We start from the raw sequence: 15,763 nt of genomic DNA on the forward strand, positions 1-15,763 counted from the left end.
AAATCTTCTTAAGCTTTAACATTTATCATCATGATAAAAGTTCATAAAGTTTTCTTTTGCAAACTTCATCTGTTGCTTTGTGACTGTTTTTTTTCTGGTCATTACAAAGGAATAGTAAAAAAAGCACAGCCCTTTGATGCTTTCACTGCCTAGCTCATATATATCCTTTACACTATTCAATTTACTCTGAAATTTTCACATTTATTTGTGAAAAAGTGATTAAAAAAGGAATAGAAAAAGGGAAAAGTGACAGAACACTATAGAAATGGTTACAAAATATCTTGGTTATTTTTTTACATATCAGAAAAATAAATTTAATTTTGCTGCTACATTCTATTCCAAATCCCCTTACCCATATCCTTGTAGTGCTTCACACATACTTATTTCTATTTTTATTTTGCCCTACATATTGATCACACAATGACATCTCTGCCCCAAAAGAAAAGAAAATGCACTCTGCATCTTACCTTAACTTGGCTCTGGATCCTGAAGCAAAATGTTTCATTCCACACTGGATCTTTGCAGTTCTTAATGGTTTTGGTCCGGACAGTCTCCGGGGAAGCAGTGGGCAAGGACAGGCTTACATAGCAATCAGTTTGGCTAACTGCATTTAAAAAGATATGTTGTAAATAAGAAATTACTACAAATATCTTAATGCATAGCCTTATAGCACTGAATGTATACAGCAAATTGAAAAAAAGGAGGTATTTCAATAACTTTTTTTCAGAGCTCTTTATTCAAAACTATTCACTGGTATTTGTTATCTCCTGCAAGCATGAGCTCAGGTCATGAATGGAGATTCAAAGAAATTACTGCAATAAAGACAACTGGAAAAAAAAGAGTACACAGAGCTAGTTTGACTTAACAACCTGTTATTGGTACACCCCCTGTTGGTTGCAAGTCAAGAGATTTCTGTGATGGAGGAAAAAAAAACACTTATGCATTTTAAGAGAACCTTTTTCAAAAGTAAAATACTTTTTGAACCACCTTCCCCACCTGGTCTGTTGCCCCCACGTATCTGTAATCCAGTCCATGTAATGAGCTAACTCTGTCACCCAACATGTGATCACAACCCTTCACCTTGGAAAACAATATGCGAAAATGGCAGTGCACTTTTATTTTATTGTGATTTAAACTCTGAGCTCTAATAGAGAAGAAAATTCTAATTTCTGAGAAAGATGGCAATTTCACAGGTTGCACAGTGAGCTACAAGTATGGCATTAAATCTTAATACACAGCAGTTGTTTCAGGTTCCTTTTGTCTCCTGACCTGTCTGGGTGGGCACAGCTATCACAGAATGGCCTGGGTTGGAAGGGATCCTTAGGATCATCTAATTCCAACCCCCTGCTGTGGGTAGGGGCACCTCCCACTAGACCTGGCTGCTCTGTGTGTTGGGGACAGCCACATGGTGTGGATGAATTTTCCCCTGTGGGTTGCCAGAGTTTTCAGGTGAGAGTTGGCTGATCGTATGTCTGTACAACTAGCTTTCCCTCTGTGTGTCAGTCTGATATATGTGATATATGTGCAGTATTTGGTGGTGTTAGGAATCTCTCTGATACTACTGAGACAATTGATTTTAAGCAGGGACTAATGCAGTGCATTTGCTCCTAAGAGCATAAAAGAGTTGATGCCTCATGAACCTGTGACAAACCAAGATCCTGACAATATAGTGAAGAATGGTGGGGCTCAGTCTCTACACTGTCATCCACCTCTTCCAGCCCTCCCATTTCGAGCCAATCTGCTGTCCTTTCTAGGGAATTGACATTTCTTTTGTCTGCCAGGCAACTACAGCTGTCTCCAATGTCTCCAGCTCTAGGAGCTTGTCGTGTATGCACAATATAGCTCAGACTTGGGTATAACAGGCAGTTTTGTACTGTGGGATACATGCTGAGAGGCAGCATGACCAATTGAGTAATTTGCTGGAAAAGGTCTCATGACATGTTGATTCCAGTCCCAGCTCTGTCACAGACTGCTAAGTCACTCTGAGCAATTGATTTAATTTTATCTTGCTTCTCCATCTGCACTTCCCCACCAATAGCACAGTGATAACTATCCTTTCCACTTTTGCAATCTGCTTGGATGTGACCCAAGAAAAGAGACTGATCAGTAATTATATTATTGTTTCTCTACCAGTCTCTTGGTTCTCCTTCCACATTTTCTTTAAACTTGTGGGGTAAACCATGCTGCAATGAATAGGTGTTGCTTAAAGCAATTTGTGCAATTAGGGTATGTATGATTTATATTCCAAGACTTGTGATACTGTCTGAATATGAAACATCTTCCAGTTTTTCAACATGCACTTGATTATTTCCCCCTTACTGCCCATAGTAGGTAAGAAATTAACATTGCAAGAATGTTAAAAATATCCTGATCTTACATACAAGATTTCGAAACATCTGCATTTGCAAATTTAAAATGTAGAATATATGCAATACACCCGTTGAAAACAATTTATTGGGAATGCAACTGGGATGTCTCTTTGTTGTACATATGAGCTATGACTCCTGGTTTAGAAAAAAGGCATTCATTATTTTCAGAGCATCAAAAAAGTGCTAAACTTGTGACTTAGAGCTGTTGTAGGTTCAGCTCTTCATCCCCTCTGAACACAACAGACCTATACCAATCTGAGAGTTTTGTCTAGTCTTTAGCAAGGCTGCTCGTCCTTAAGAAGAGCAAAAACAGAGTCCCACAGTCTGATGATCCACATTTAACACCAACTAGGTTAGCATCCAGTGAGGTCTCAGTCCCAACATAGCCTAAGATAAGAATGTAGATAGAGACAAAGACATTTGACTCTGAAAACAAGCAATTAAAGGCAGGACAGTGCATGAAGAATGACAGATTATACCCCAGAATTAAATGTTGCAGGATGCATCTGACAATTTACATGTACAACACAAATTTAATTACATTTTGGACCAGATCCCACATACACAATGATAAATATAAGTGCAAGTGATGAGATTTAGCATTGAGATCCTTTTGCATACACTTTTAGCCCTGGAGAGGAGTGTGTGGATGATCACTCAGTGTCTTCCATGTTGCATTCTCTTCCACTCTTTCCCTCCCTCCACCATAAAATGCTTTAACTCTTACCAGCTATTAAACATACCCAAATTGAAGAGAATTAACTTAGGCAGCCTGACATATGAGAAAGAGCTGAAGGACTTGAGTTTGCTAATTAAACAACAACAAAAAGGTATAATCAGTTCTGTAATGTCCAAAAGGTTAATACAAATAGGATAATGATCTGTGTCTATCTGTGAAGAGAGACAAAAGTTAGAAGGCTGCTCCAGCTCTTAGAGGATTAGCTCTAACAAGAGAGATTTTGTAAAATTTTTAATTAACTCATTTGAAATTGAACTAGTACCCAGACATGTATGAAACATTGGCAGACAAGCTAAATTTCATCCTGTTTCAAGAGCTGAGGACCAGCCCAGGTAAATTTATAAGGTGTCATATGGAAATGCTGCCATGTAATGTCCATGTTTATGCTGGAAGGCAGAAAACAGGATAATCATGTCACGTCAGTTATAGACCATGGAAAACAACTAAGCCATTTCCCTCCAAGGGTTGACTCTCAGGGAAGGAAGTGATAGGACAGCTTTGTATGATACACCAGCCCAAGAGATCAATTACCAGATAGCTGTGTGCTGTCTCCAACTCCAAGCCTCCATCTTTGACACATATGAAATAAGAGTTTAAGTTCCTTGGAAGAGTGGCCACCTTTTCATTCTAAACAATGTCTGAGGAACAAGGTCTAAATCTATATATGAGTCTCCAGGTACCATTGCAATACAATCATCAAAATTAAACAACACAACAAGCAACACAATGTAATACAGAGAAGCCTATGCACAGCTCAACTACAAACCATGCATTTCCATAGGCATACCCTTTTTAGACTTTTAAAAAGCATTGCCACTATTTCACTGTTCCCACCCTCAGATAATCAGTAAGACCCAAAATGTTGTATATTTTTGGAAAAGAGGTATTATCAAACAGTCAGATTTTCTTTGTTCCACCTTCAACCATCTTAGAGTGATAATGTGGTGCATGCAATCTCAGCTCTATCACTAGCTAAGATTTTTAAGAAGCTTCTTTTATTTTCTTTTTAAAATAAACTACCCAAAATCTAAGTTTTAGTCAGACATCAATACTGTTGATGCAGACACAGAGGGTACTTAGAGCATTTAAAAGAAACCATTATCAAAAGAAAACATCAAAGAAACAGATTTGGAAACAGGCTGCAAGCAGTACACACAAATGCCTTGGATTTCATAAAAACAGGAGTGGGAATAAAATCAATACCAGGAAGAGCTGAACCACCAAATCAACACTCACAAATTTTCTTTCTTCAGAAAGTGTTCACAAGAATTTGTTCACTCAGTAATGGAATAGAAACAAAATTGTTTTAAAAGTTTAGCTAGAATTTCTTGTTTCCTTAAGCATCATTACTTTGACTCAGAAATGCCTCTGACAAGGCATTTTTTGTCAAGACTGGTCCTAAATAGGTAATAAAAAAGGGCACCTTTGTCAGGAGTCAGGAAAGTATTCAGAACTACTGTCGATTTAATAGCAGAATAGGATGCAAACAATAGCACCAAAATTTGGGAGTGAATCTTACTTTTAACCTTCACTAGCTACTACTGCAGCACTGCTTTATTGTCTCTGCTGAGGGTACAGTCACAGAAAGTGCCCAAGAGAGGAGCCATGGTCCCATGGGGACATTCTGATATATCTTCTCAGCTGTCCAAACTATCATAGCCATGTCAAATCTAGCCTCTTTGCATTGGCCTCCCACATAATTGCAAATCAATCTGAGTTCTTGGTCCTTATCTACAAGGTAGATAAGTGTCCTCTGTTCAGCCAAAAGGTTGCCCAAAGCTCCAGAGACCATCACTGATAAAGGACCACAAGCTCTGAGAATAATCTTGCCTGTGGGCAAGGCTTTCCCTGGCACTACTCCAGGTGTTCAAAACCTGCACAGTGACCAAGACATACCTCAGGCCTTTCTGCATTGTGCTTTTATCATACCAATCACCTCAGCAGGTTCATCTACATCCTTGGGAAGGATGCTAAGAGAGACAGATGCATAAAACAAAACACGTCTCTGCTCAGAGGGCAGAGAACAATGAATTGCTAATGACAGATATCAGTCACATAATGCATAACTGGATGAGCTGCAGATACTGCTGTTTTTGATGAAACTAAAACAACCAGGACAGGTACTGGAGTGGATAAAATCTATTTGGATTCAATGAACAAAAATATATTTAAATATATTTTTCATAGCAAAATATCAAACATGAGAAGTTGTACCTTAGCCCTGTGTCTTGGTTCCAGCCAGAACAGGGTTAATTTTTGCACTAGCCAAGAGGAAGCATGGCCAGGACCCAGAGGTTATTGCCAGGAGAGGGAGGAATGGTGTCTGTTCATTAATATTGTTGCTGTTACTGCTTCCTTTCTTATCTCATTGCTGTTTCCAGTAAATTGTTCTTAGCTCAACCCAAAATCTTTACCTTTTTTTGACTCCAGTTCTTCTCTCCAGCCCACCTAGCAGGAGAAGCAAGTGGCACTTTGTTGGGAGAGTCTTAGTGGGAGCACTAAATTGAGAAGTACCATTCCTAAACCACGACAACCCATCAAATACCTCAAAAAATCCTGAAGCAATTCCTGTAATGAGTAAACCTTTTTTATCAATCCTCCACTATTTATGAATTATCAATAATAATAATAACTGACTAATTGAATTATCAATATCTGTTATGTAGTAATTGTTTGAATATCCAAACACCAACTAATAGCACTGTCAACACAGGCCTATTGATATTCAATTTGTGGTTAATGTTTAGTGTCAGCCTAAGTACGCTTCAGTCTCAATGCACAATTATGCAACAGTAAGCAGGATATAAAGTAAAATATGGTCTTTATCAAGGATGATCAAAAATTCCAAGGTACAATAACTTTAAAGAAGACGTGGGAGACTATAAGCATGGGAAAAGGCAATGCTCAGCTTATTTGATTAAATGGTGAGAAGGCGTTACTCAGCTCAGCCCAAGGAAATGTGTAAACAGAAATCCTATTCAGAAATCAAAGAGCACGCTGCTTCTAATTATCTGTTTTCTGATTGCAAACTAGAAGGGTACTTCCTGAGCAGAATCTGCCACTGCCTTTTAACTCTGCAAGCCAAATGGCAGAGGAAGAATGAAGGATCTTGAATCACCACATTAACCTGTGTCCTCTCAAGACACCATTGTTGTTCTACATTGCTGCCATCACCACCTACTCATTCCAGCCTCTCTTCTTCACCTAGCCTTCTCCCTTGCTCATTTCCATTGCCTCCATCCTTTCCAAATGTGTTTTAAAACACATTTTGGCATTTCAAATATTATAAAATATTATGAAACCTGTTTCAACCACTTGTTAACTAGAAGCCCCCACTAACAAGAGGATTATGAAGTCTACTAGGAACACATAGTACCATCACAACAGTCCTTAAAATTCATACCTGTTCAAGGTGGGACAAGAGCTGCAATGCCATCTGCACTGGTACAGTACTAGAGCACAGTAGTTGATCTCACCTTTCTTTTTGAGGCAGAGATGAGTCTACTGTTTACCTAAGATCCTTTACTTTCACCAGTCTGTCTATCAGTAATCAGTTCAACTTCCTAATGCCTCTGTGAGGCTCCTGGTGTCCTTGCTGAAGCCCTGGCTTTGGAAATTAGGAACTGTGATTTTGAGAAACTCTTCTTCTTTAACACTACATCAAGAATCTAAAGGAAGCCATAGAGGAGCATCACACACAATACCTTTGACCACCAGAACATCTTTCTGATCTTGCACACAGAAGCCAGCATGGCTGCAAGAAGATGTGAGCACACCTGCATACAACCCACTGATACCTAGCAGAAGAGATGCAATTATTTCTACAGCTGTAAAGGAGATGCACAGAGCAAGTAAGGATCTCCATGATTATAAATAGCATTGTCCTTTTTAATGGCAGCTTATGCTGCTATCAAGGGACAGAGGAGGGTTTTTGTCTCCACACTATTTACCATTAATACAGTACAGTAAAATTGTATATACTACACTCCATCATGGCCATCAAAGACTTGAAAAGGGGAAAATAAGGAATTAATCCTCTGGATTAGAGAACAGAAAACAGGTAACCTGAGGGAAACTAGGTTTATATATGTGTTTGGTAACAATGAACTGAGGAGGAGCATGAGCAGACTTGGTTCACATGAGTGGATTAAGTCAAAATGAAGACTGAATAGAGAGGAAGAGAAGTTGTTAAGAAATGCAGCTATGAAACTGATTCACATAATATTCACTGAGATTATCCATTCATTTGTTACTCCTATTATTAACTGTGGTTATGACCTATTTATAAACATCAGTCAAGATCAGGCCTCCATTTCAACAGGTACCTTAGTAGTGATGTAATTAGTTCTTGATCTTGATCTAATCAGCTTACAATTACAGTAAAAAGGCCCCACTCCGGAATATGACATCACAGGGAGGATCTTCTTGTGATTACTGAATGCTTTATACCTGTTTCAGTTTCTTAACCAGTTAGGAAATCCTTGTTTACAGGATTTGTTGCAACTTGGCAGTTACCCACATAATGACTTCTCTGTCCTTGTGCAGATTCTTCTTGCCAAGCATTTGTCTTGGTCTCTTTTAGGCTTTCTTTGCATTAATGCAAAAGCAGCCTGTCTGAGAGGCAGTGACATCAGGAACATAAATGAGGTGCCCTGAAAAGACACTAACACTCTTTTAAAAAGTAACAAATCCCAGTATTACTCTTAACCACTGCAAATATCAATGACCATGGGAAGCAATTTCACCCTAAAGTGAATGTGCCATTAGCACTGTCCATGCTGCCTGACTGCCCTCTTTGCACAAAGACTGCTGCTACCCTTTCACACCAGTGCTACCATCAGAGGTAAAAGGAAATATACACAGCATGTTGTGAGCACATCTTCAATCAGTCCTTTACATGCACTCTGGTTTCCTTTGGAGAACATGGTATTGAAAGGGGTTTTGTTATTTTGATGGTGTTACATGGGGTTTAGGTGATTTAAGGAAAAACATCGGTACTGCTAGCTCCCAACTTTTGAAATCAATAGGCAGTGTAGCATTGTGAGCTTGCTATGAAATTATATAGCAACATGCTCAGATTTAATGAAGCCCAGATTTAGTACTAATAGCTAAAGTACTATAGTACTGTAGCCAAAGAGAAGCCTGAAGAAAAGCCTAAAGCTTCATCTAACAAGAATGCTGATTGAGATAATCCTTTCATATTAAAGAAAACAAATTTTAAAAAGTAGCTGTAGACTATTCCAGGAACAACTTTTTGTAGCCTTGGACTTTTCTGAATACCAATTAGGATGTGTCACCAATTCTAAAGACATTCTTTGTCTTCTGAGTGGAGTAGTTCTGTTAAATACACATATGTAGAAAATGCTAAGTTTATATTTCACTTGTAGCCCATGAAGCAAACAGGTTTCTCTTCCACAGATGTTAATTTGCAGTGTAGAAGATATTTTATCTCCTGGAAGATCAGTGAACCCCGCCACTGAGAAAAGGTCCATGCAAAACCAGATTTGCCAGCTGTTCCAGCCCATGGCCTGCTGTGACTGCAGTGGCAGCCTCTGGGATCAGTGAGTGCCAGGTGTGTTCCAACAGGACTGTGCACAACAAGGCAGGTCTGGCAGCCACCCTGAAAACAAGATCTGCTCTGGGGAATCTACATAAAACGCATTCAGCTCTTGTCTTAAGCAGCATTTCACATGGGGTGAAATGCAGGGGCAGACAAGTCTCTCCAGAAAGTAACTGTGTCGTAGTTAAATGGTGGAAATGCAGAGCCCTGCATAAAGTTGGCTTCTATGAAATAACTGTGGGATGTGAACATAAAAACTGTGCCCTCTTCCAGTGATCTTGTCTGGTGAAAAAGCTTTTGGAAAACAAGAACATGGAGAGCCCATGCACCTCAACTTGTGACTTCTGCTCCTTTTGCTGTCAGTGACTCCCCGTTTACCTGGTGCCACAAGTAAGCCTGTTAGACAGTTGCAAAGAAATCGCATCCTCAGGGAGATTTTGCAGAAATGCTGGATGTATTTATGAAGATTTGGGACAGCCACAAAGCTGTCTCAGTTTTAAAGATAGAGGCAGTTATGTAATGATTTGCATTCTGCAATTCTTGAGGTAAATGCAAGGGGGTGGTTGTCTTGGTGTAAGAGCTGGCATATCCAATATGCCAAAAAGCCTTTTCACACCAGCCTGAAAAGGACCAGGTTTTCTCATGCAGGCATTTCTGCTGCCCATGCAAGGCAAAGTGAAAAAAAAAAAAAAAAAAAAGTCTAAATATTGCTATTTAGTTAGCAATATAACCATACAGACCTCCCCAAAGAATAACATCCTGAAAGTGGGAATAGTGTTTTCCTGTGACATTAAAAAAGAATATCTGTGTTCCTCTCCAGAGCACAGTGAGATGACAAGTATCAAAATAAGATCCCCTAATGGCCTCCAGAATCAAATAATTTGGGGTATGATACTTAAATGCAAATACTGCTATTGACTCAGAAGCCAGATCTCCCAGCTACAGACCTCAAGAACCACAGATCTCTTGGGAGAGTAGGGCAGGGAAAAGCATGGTCCAGTGTTTGTCATACCCCAAAGTATTTATTATGAGCCCGTTCTGGGGACATACTCTCAATCCAAATGAGACTGTGAACTGGTCTGGTATCACTATTATTTTAAATTTTCAATAGGAAAATTTAGCCAAATTCAAACAAGTCTAGAAGTTGCAACAGCTATGTCTTCAAGATATGTACTACTTAGATTATAGTTACTTGACAGCCTTCATAATTAGGGAGCAATTCCTTCTGGATCATGAGTAAGCCTTATTCCTAACAGACTTAAATGCATATTAGTAGCCTAATCCTTGTTATTACATTTGCACCATGTACAAACCCAACCTTTTTTCTGATACACAGGGTAAAGGTCAATAGCATGATTATAGGTGATTGCCACAGCTACCCCATAACAAAAAAATAAGATGTTACATGACATGTACAAGACATGGACACTGCAGGTAGCAGTCCCTCTGCACAAAAAGGGCCCATTAAATGTGCAGTGCACAGCTGAAGAAAAGCAAAATGCACTCATATTTGACAGTCTTCCAAAACCACTTTTCCAAGATTCTGACTCAAACAGAACACCAAAGGCTCTTTGCAGCTGGAATTATTTCTGTGCCATCTTTCAACACTCTGTCCTCATCTCTGTCTCTCTTAACAATTTTAAATTGTACAGAAATAGTAATAAAACAGATAAATATGAGCCACATAAAGAATTGTGCTACACTCTTACACTGGTTTTCTCATTCAATGTAATGTTTTTAGCACAGTCTCTTTTCTTGTGCTGTGTACCACACCATGTGGCATGGCTCCACTAACAAAATCATTTGCTATGAGAGAGCATACAGGGGAGATAAAAGCTCACTGGCTCTCTGTTGTGACACTGGTAACTTGGTCCTTATTCTCAGAGGGAAAATAAAATGTGGTGCTGTCTTGCACACAATAAAGGCAACTGGCATGGGGAATGGATAAAGCAGCTCCTCTAAGATCCTGTCACCTAGCACTGCTTCTTCTGTCTCTTTCTAGCAAAAACTTTCTTCCACATCTGGCTTTGGAAGCAAATCTCCAGTGCTATAGCTTCAAACCTGAAGTCAGGCAATCAATCATCTGCACAAAATGAGGATACAGGCTAAAGACTAATAAAAGATAAAGAACTAAGACAAATAGCTCTATTGTCCTTAAGAATGTAAAGATCATAATTTCCAACCATTATGAAATGCTGAGAAAGAGAGAAACATCCTTGATTTTAAGGCCAGAGGCACACATTTTGTTATCAGTTCTGCAGGTGGCTGTCTTGATGCTATTGCCTGTGGGCAACTTAGAAATTCCCTTGGGCTGGTAACATGCCAGAAAACAGTTCAGCTGAGATAGAAATAACAGAGAAGGAATTGAAACATCCTTTCACTTTTCTCTGAAGTTTGACTGTTTTCAAGAAAAGGCAATATCCTTCTTCTTGACACAGTGGCAGAAAAGCAAGAATTTAATAGGAATCTCCATGGAGGTAAATATATTTGCTGTGTTCACATAGTCTTATTTGCTACACAAAGGTTCATATTCACTTCCTTTGCCTTTTGTTCCTGGCTTGCTCATTCTGAGTCAGATATTTGAGATATTGAGCTTTCTTACTTCTACCTGAGAAGGAAACTTCTGAGATTTTTCTCTCTTCACTTCCACTTTCACCCATTCTAAGTCCTCAGAAACATTTCAATGGTACTTGTTTATCCTGAAAAGTCTACTTCGAGTACATTTCAGTGAAATTTTGACAGAAAAATTTGTTGTTTGACAATAAGATCTATAATGCTCCTTCTATCATTTTTTTTTTTTAAGCAAAGAGAAATTCAAAAACTGCAACTGAGAATTAACACCTGAATTTGTTCATCAAAACTGGCTCTGAACCTTGTTAGCAGTTAAGGTACTTTACAGTACACCCCAGCAGACATTTGCCATTTCTACTAATAACAGTAGCATGCTATAAACAAAAAGGTATTGTTTATATAAAACTGTATTCAAAGCATAGTCCAAATTCAAATATGCATCAATATTTGAAACGAAGGTGTCACTTCATACACAGGTACCAGTTACCGTGCCAGTACCAAACACAAGTTTTCTGCTTTCATAACTGAGCTACTAAAAAGCGCAAAGAAAGACTGTGATACTCACACAGATCTGCCTTTCTCAGATTTTTCATTCTTATGATTTTCACAAAGAATGAACAGCAGGGACATTCATCACTCTGCAGAAAAATGAAAAAATTTATTACCTGTATTAACATTAAATTGTTTATGCTTCGTAATACATGCTCTCCCACTTCTCCAACTTCCTGTTGTGATTTTGAAAGCCATGAGGCAAAATTGGAAGATGAACTGCCTTACTTGCATTACTTGGGAAGTTAAAATCATGTCTATGTAGAGTTTAAAAAAATGGAAAAAAAAAAAACAAAACTGAGGGAATATTCCGCTGTGTGTATATGTCATTGGCAGAAGAAATAATTTTTTATGGCACTGTTTGGTGAGACAACATCAGCACAATGCAGCACAACATGAAAAAAAAAACCAGATGTAAGAAAACAGCTTTGGAAAAGATGTTAACAAAACTTCCCCACTCAAACAAGACGCTGGATCTTTGCAGAAGGATCACTAGATGAAATGTTAAGTGCAGAAGGAAAGGCAAATAACAGACCTGACTCAAAACTATTACTAATTCTTGCAGATTTTAGTACCTCAAACTTTAGTTACTGCTTCTCTGAAAGCATTAACTAGTTCCTCTCCCATTCTCTGCCAGCAAAATTACTCCAACAAATTCCTTAAGGGAGTAACATCACTTCTTTTTCCAGTTAGGAACTGATCCAGGTGAGAAGTCATGAATTCTCCTATCACTCTTGAATTATAATAAGCTTGGTCTGTTTTTTATGCCTAACTCCAAAAGAGAAGGGTATGTTTTAGTGTCATTTCTCTGGGTTTTGATTCTTGGTGGAAAAAGTCTCCCCTCAACCCCCTATCTCTAAGAAGCCTCTACTTTTACTCTTGATGCTGCTTCAGTGGTTAAGGGCAAAAGGAAAAGCAGAGAGGACAGTCTCTTTCCTTGCTTTCTATGCATACTTTTCACACAAAGACCATTGCCAGGTTCTGTTTAAAAAAATGAATTTGTAGATCCTTAGTGTTTCTTTGACCAGATTGGTTAGACATTCACGTGTGTTATTTCTTCAGCCATGGGGATGCCCCATTTGAGATCTGCAAGTGTCAATGAACATTTATGTTAGCATATATCCATGTATATGGAGAGAAGCTTTACAACCTCCATTATACAACCAGCGAAGCAGGGCACAGAATAATCATTTGTTCATAGCAAACTAAAGGTTAATTTCAGAACTGAGAAGAAGACAGAGTATGTTAAATTGCTGGAACCCAGCAGACAGTTGTAGGGCTTTCCCCCCCACTTATGTTCCATGAAACAAACAAATAAACAAAACCCCATTAAAAACAAACAAACAAAAAAGAGACCAAAAACAAACAAAAAAACTAACATAAAACCAAACAACCAAAATCAAAAAGATCCCCCACAACTTCCGAGACAGATCAAGACATTTTTGTGAATCAGTCATGCACAAATATAAAACTAAGACCATGACTGGTTTCAGGCAGTGACCTTCCAGTGTGCATCACTACCAGGTGGCTGATAGCACTGCTGCCTGGACACCATATACAGTTATAGTCACTGCTGGCAGGTGCTGCACTGTGCAAGAGCATAGCTTACATAATGCTTGATCTAACCACAGATTCATACAAAATTCACAGAAAGTTTCTGTGAGGCATTTCAGAATGTTCCCAGCCTCCATGTGAATCACCCACTGTGGCTGAACTTCACTACCAATAGTGCCTCCACAAGGCAACTAATACCAGCAAAGGTATAAGTCATCCTCACATAAATAAGTAAATACATACATGAAATTAGAAATAAAAGCTCAGAAGTCATCTTCTCCTAGCCAGAATCCCAACCACAAATGCACCCCAGGCCATCTTCAGCTTCTAGAGCTTTCACACCCTTACCTCAGGAGCACTCCAGTATGAGCCCATCCTGCTCCCAGCTGCATTCAAGTCAGAAATGGATTGTCACTTCACTGTTAGAGGCAACAGCTGTGATTCACAAACTACCTCTGCAAAATTTAAGGAGGCACCTGCTGAGGAGCAAGTGGTTTATCCAAGCCCCACCTTCCTCATTGCATGAAAGGGAAAGTATGAAGAGAAAAGGGGAGGGAGTTTGCTGGGTTTATTTGATAGCATACCAGAGGTGTGCATTTGGAGAATGCTGTACACACCAAGGTGCCTAGAGTTATCAGCAATTCAAGATAAGGGGGTGATAACACACAGCACTTATGTGTTGATAACTATGTTCTAGCAGCCTCAGCAATGAACAAACCAGAGAAGGCAATGGTAGCTAAATGTAGGCACACAGCACCGCAATCAGCAAACAAAAGTATCATAAATGAAATTATTTCACAATAACCAAATTGTATTTATTTTCCTTTTCCTGGATATAGAGGGGCTGAAGTTACTTACTGGTAGATACCCAGACTATGGAAAAATATGTTGTCCCCTTAGCTAAACCCCCAACCCACCCCCCTCCCCCAAAAAAATAATTCCACAACCAGAAAAAACCCAAACCCTCAACAAAACACAGCCAAGCAACACTGAGAAGCTGTGGTGGTTTGATCTTGGCTGGATAGCAGGTGGCCACCAAAGTCACTTTATCATACACACCCCACCCTTTTCAGCTGGACAGGGGTGGGAAAACTTAATGACAGGGAAGTGGATTGAGATAAGGGCAGGGATAGATCATGCACCAATTATCATCATGGCAAAACAGACTCAACCTGGGGAAATCAGCCTAATTTATTACAAATTAAATCAGAGTAGGATAATGAGAAATTAAACTTAAATCATAACACACCTTTTCCCCACCCCTCCCTTCTTCTTGGGTTCAATTTTACTCTTGATTTTCAGTACCTCCTCTGTTGCTACCAGGGCTAGGAGAGCAGTGAAAAGGAGCAACAATACTTCCTTCATGCAGAAGAGAAGTAAAAAGCCCATTTATTAAAGAAACAAATCACACTTTATAGGCTAGATCGTGGAACTGAGAACAGAAGTAATTTCATTGGTGCAAGGCAGGTAACACCCCTGGTAAACATGCTTTCACCAAAACATCACATCTCTCACACATCCAGCAGGTGTTTAATCATTGTTATAATTCTTTCTCTTATGTTTGCCTTGAGCAGCCTGAGAAAATCTTAAGCTGCTTCTTTCCCTGGCTTTCACCAGTATCCACACTCCTCCACCCCAGCAGCTTCACTTTCTCCAGCGTGGGGTCTCTTCCACAGAAAACAGTTCTCCATGACCTTCTCCAGCCTGAGTCCTTCCCAGAGGCAGCAGTTCATCACAAACTGCTCCAGTGTGGGTTCTTCCATCGGGGTGCAGTCCTGCAGAAACACACCCTCCAGCGTGGGTCTCTGCCAGCAAACCTGCTCCAATGGAGACTCTTCTTTCCATGGACCCACAGGTCCTGCCAGGACCTGCTCCTTCACAGGCTTCCCACAGCATCACAGCCTCCTTCAGGCCTCCACTTGCTCCGTGTGGGGCTCTCCAGGGACTGCAGGTGAAAATCTGCTCCACCATGGGCCAGCAAGGGCTGGGAGGGGCTGCCTGCCTCACCATGGTCATTTAACAGCAGGTTAAATAGTTATTTAACAATTGTTTAGCACAGGCATCAGGGGAACCTCAGCTCCAAAGTCTGGAGCACCTCCTCCTTCACTTACCTTCATATCTGCAGGCCCATTTCTCACATTCTCACATTGTCACTCTTCTCTCCCACTGCAACTGATGTTGCACAGGATTTTCTTTTCCTTGTTTTAAAATGCATTATCCTGCAGGGAGTACAACTGATGGGCTCAGCCTTGGCCAGAGGTGGGTGAGCCTTGGGCCCAGCTGGCACTGGCTCTCTTGGAGATGGGGAAGCTTCTGGCAGCTTCTCACACGGGCCACCCTTGTCAGCCTCTGCTACCAAAACCTGGCCCTGACCAAAACCTGGACCTGGCCAAAACCTGGCCCTGCAGACCCAGCACAGGA

General features: G+C 39.9%; 1 protein-coding gene across 1 annotated transcript in view; it reads right to left on the reverse strand.

Moving 5' to 3' along the window:
- LOC306803213 (cytosolic phospholipase A2 epsilon-like) overlaps positions 1-11,869 on the reverse strand; it is a gene marked incomplete at its 3' end in the record, with an annotated part of 30,241 nt that extends 18,372 nt beyond the window's left edge. Inside the window, exons 1-2 of the mRNA XM_079308335.1 lie at positions 11,805-11,869; positions 468-604 (exon numbers count right to left, since the gene is read on the reverse strand). Of these exons, the coding sequence (XP_079164461.1) occupies positions 468-604; positions 11,805-11,832 (165 nt within the window). The 5' untranslated portion in view covers positions 11,833-11,869. The remainder of the gene's footprint in view (positions 1-467; positions 605-11,804) is intronic.
- Positions 11,870-15,763: the final 3,894 nt, after the last annotated feature.

The sequence above is a fragment of the Erithacus rubecula genome, assembly GCF_903797595.1.
Source record: "Erithacus rubecula genome assembly, chromosome: 6".
NCBI lineage: Eukaryota > Metazoa > Chordata > Aves > Passeriformes > Muscicapidae > Erithacus > Erithacus rubecula.